The sequence below is a fragment of the Fundulus heteroclitus genome, unplaced genomic scaffold (genome assembly GCF_011125445.2).
Source record: "Fundulus heteroclitus isolate FHET01 unplaced genomic scaffold, MU-UCD_Fhet_4.1 scaffold_67, whole genome shotgun sequence".
Lineage (NCBI taxonomy): Eukaryota > Metazoa > Chordata > Actinopteri > Cyprinodontiformes > Fundulidae > Fundulus > Fundulus heteroclitus.
Genome location: NW_023397110.1, coordinates 933,301 through 937,285, shown reverse-complemented (window position 1 = coordinate 937,285; position 3,985 = coordinate 933,301). Strand labels below are relative to the sequence as shown.

General features: G+C 49.9%; 1 protein-coding gene across 3 annotated transcripts in view; it reads right to left on the bottom strand.

The window, feature by feature from the left end:
* pcdh10a (protocadherin 10a) overlaps nt 1–3,729 on the bottom strand; it is a 27,907-nt gene extending 24,178 nt beyond the window's left edge. For all 3 annotated transcript variants that reach the window (XM_012870206.3, XM_012870207.3, XM_012870205.3), the window contains exon 1: nt 632–3,729. In XM_012870206.3, coding sequence (XP_012725660.1) covers nt 632–3,205 — 2,574 coding nt within the window. In that variant the 5' untranslated portion in view covers nt 3,206–3,729. The remainder of the gene's footprint in view (nt 1–631) is intronic.
* Nucleotides 3,730–3,985: the final 256 nt, after the last annotated feature.

The window sequence follows — 3,985 nt, the reverse complement described above, 5'->3', positions numbered from 1 at the left end:
CACCCAAAGATTATTTGTTGTCCCCATCTGGCTTGCCTGTGCTAAAACTTTCTGAATACGCCCCTGGCACAACCTGAGCTTGTCTCCTTTTATCCGCATCAAATTTGCTTCTCCAGCAATAAGAGGATGTTGCATTATTCCTGATGCACGGATCCAAAACGATCCATTAATTTTGTTGTAATGCTGCACTAAAAAACTGAACAAAAATGCATTTGTTTTTTTCAAAATGAAGTAAGAAAATAAAAACATATTATATTAATCAGTCTATTCCAGATTTGTTGATGTCTAAAGTTAAAATCTCTCTTGTGATCAGGCTTTTTAACGCTTTATTTAAAGGTTGATTTGACATCACTCTATATTGCATTCTAAAATGCCACATGAGACTTCACAATTGACATGTCCAACCACCATTACGCATAATGATGAAAGGCCACTGAACATAGCAGCCAAGTCAATAGCAGAGCCCTTTTCCAAGGCTTTTCCTTTGCGTGATCTGAATTGGTAACGCGCTGGCCGAAAGCAGACACAGTTAGGAAGGTTAACCCATGCAAAATTCTGTTTCTCACACTTTTTATACATTTTACGCATGTATGTGAGGTTGATCCTGAAGTCACAATATCTGTACTCTTACCTCACTGGATAGAATGCTGCCGTTGGATATAATGTCCGGTTGCTGATCACTGTAGCCGGTGACTATGGCCCCGCATGGGTTAGTGTGATCTGCGTCGTTGCTGCGGGATGGGCTACACGGCTTAAGGAACATCAGATCCGTCTTGGCGGACTCCGGTGTCAGGCACACCTGATAGCAATAGGAGTTCTGGTTCTGGTGATGGTGGGAGCCAAACCCGCCTCCGACGCTCCCCACCCCAGACTCCTCCACAGGCACCTGCCCAACGGGTCCAACCCCCGTGGTCACATTGGTGCTCTGAACCAGCATGATGTCGGATTTGCTCAGCTTTTTCTGCTTTCTGCCGCGGCTCTGCCTACTGCAGCAGGAGCCGCAGCACAGACAGCAGTCGCCGGCCAGCAGGCACGTGTACAGGTTGAGCTTCTTGTCCTTTTGGCAGCGCACGGCCAACACGATCATGGCCAGGAGGAATATAAAGGAAACGGACCCCAAGGCGATGATGAGAATAAGGGTGAGATCAAGTGACGTCTCTTTCGCCTTGGAGGCTGAACTGCGGTCCCCATTGCGGCCCTCCACCACGCTGTCAACTAGTATTACGCTCACACTGGCGGAAGAGGATAGGGGGGGCTGCCCGTGGTCCCTCACCTCGATAAGCAGGTCGTAAAAGCCCTGTGGGTCCCGCTTGGGGGAGATCCTGCGCGCTGTTCTCAGCTCTCCTGTCCTCCAGTCCATGCGAAACATTCCCATCTCGTTGCCCCGCAGGATGCTGTATGACAGCCGTGCGTTTTCGCCATCATCTGCGTCCGTGGCCCCGATACGTGTCACCAGGTATCCAGGCTCCGCGGAGCGCGGCAAGGGCTCTTTGGCTGTGCCGTTTTTACCTATAGGAGCAGTGACACTGGGAGCGTTATCATTTTGGTCGACTATGATCACGTTAACAGTGGCGTTGGAGAACAGCTCGACAGCACCTGAGTCCTTAGCCTGAACCATGAAGCTAAACTCTTTCAGCTGTTCGAAATCGAAAGAGCGCAGCGCGTAAAGGTAGCCAGTGTCTTGGTTTATTGAGACATACGTGTCCACAGACATGCCATGGATATCACACTCCAATATGGAGTAGGTAATTAGCGCATTCTGTCCTATATCAGGGTCCACGGCGCTCACTGCGTGAATGAAAGCGCCCGGCACGTTATTCTCAGTCACATACACATCATAAGCAGCCTGCGTAAAGCGGGGCGCGTTGTCGTTCTCGTCGGAGACATGCACTTTGATTGATTTGCTGGTTGCCAGCGAGGGACGTCCTTTATCTTTGGCCACGACTGTGATGGTGTATGAGTCCGTGTTCTCTCTATCCAGCGAGCCATCAGTCACGATAGTGTAGTAGTTTTTAAAAGACGACTTCAGCTTAAATGGGACGTCGCCCAGAATCTCACAGCTCATCTGACCATTCTCACCCGAGTCTCGGTCCGAGACGCTGAAGAGGGCAATGACGGTGCCCGGGGCGTCCTGCTCGCTTACAGACTCAGTTACCGTGCTGAAGCCAATCTCCGGCGTGTTGTCGTTCTCGTCCAGGAGTTTGACCAGCACTTTGCAGTGCGCAGGGACGGCGTTGGCACCCATATCTTTCGCCTGGACGTTGATCTGGTGCGTATTGCTTTCTTCATAGTCCACCTCACCCGCCACTTCTATCCTGCCTGTTCTGGCGTCAATGTTGAACAAGTCCTTTATCCGCGGGGTGTTGTGACTGCTGAATGAATAAACTATTTCTCCGTTTAGTCCCTCGTCTACATCCGTAGCGTTGAGCTGAATGACCAGAGTCCCCACCGGTGAGTTTTCGGGCAGATTAATTGTATACACAGACTCAAAAAACATGGGGGCGTTGTCATTAGAGTCCAGAACTTTAACGACTAATAGAGCCGTACCGGTCCGCTGCGGGACGCCCCCGTCCACAGCCGTCAGCACGTAGCGGTGAACCGCCTGCTGCTCCCTGTCCAGCGGCTTCTCCAGCACCAGCTCCGCGAATTTGGTACCGTCGCTCTGTGTCTGCACGTCGAGGTAAAAATAGTTATTGTTGGTTATAGCATACGTGCTGAGTGCATTTGTGCCAACGTCGGGGTCGAAGGCGTTCTCCACCGGGAAACGCGTCCCAGGTATGGCACTCTCAGATATTTCCACGGAAATGTCCGTTTCCGGGAAGCTGGGCGGATTGTCGTTGATATCCATCACCTCGATCTCCACGCGGAAGAGCTCCAGTGGGTTCTCCAAAAACACCTCCAGGTGCAGCAGGCACGGGATGGTTTGCCTACAGATTTCTTCCCGGTCTATTTTTTCCTTCACCACCAGCGCGCCGTTCTCCAAGTTTACCTCCAGGTAAGGTGTCCGCGAACTTGGCACCGTCTGGAAGCGGCGAGCGGAAAGTTTGGTGATGTCCAAGCCTAAATCTTCTGCAATATTCCCAACCACGGTGCCAGGCTCTTGCTCTTCTGGCACGGAGTAGTGCAGCTGACATAAAGCTCCATTCAGAATGGAGAGCAGGAGTATAAACCCAACCATCTCCTCTGTCACTCTCCAGGTGCACATAAAGGCAGGAAAAAAAATAATAAAAAGGGTTAATCCTTTTTCTTACAAGATATGTGCATTTCCGATCTTCTTTGGCAGGAAAAAGACAGAAAACAAACTGCAACAAGGCTGTCCGTGTCTAAAAATCTCCTCCTCTGCCTGAGGTCAGTAAAACATTTCGTCGTTTCAGCTGTAAGAAGCGCAGCCATTTGATCCGAGCTTCTCAGTTTTAATCAATTCTGCACCCGGTCTGTGAGTTTTTGGTGTCAGCGCACACATTCGCAAGCTGTAGCCAGCATTCCTTGTGCGCATAACGGACCTCCCCCCCCTTCACGGAAAAGTCAGAAAAAAATTAAAAGATTCAAAAAAACTTTAAAATCCACATGTCGAAGAAAACTGTCAAATAAATCGTTACATCAGTGTGAATTATCTTCTTTTTTAAAGACGCACGAACAATGAGACTTTCTCTGTGAGGATATAATCACTGCGCCCAAACGCTCGAGCGGATGATGCTCTCATCTCTGCTTCTGGAAGGCGAGTGTGAGCGGTGGGGCTGGTTTTGCGCACAGCTCCTTTCCCCAGCAGCCAATGATATTCTTCAAACATTGGGTGTAATGGCACCTGATTGGGGCTCTTCGATGCCAGCCAGAGCGCACCCAGGGCCATCATAATAAAACCAGTTAAAGAGCCGCTGCGCTTCTTCTTCCTCTCTTTTGCTCTCCTGCTACCACTCTCCTCTAAATCCAGTAACAGTTCTAGCAAGTGAATTAAAAGTGTTACACCCTCAGCGAATTACTGAAG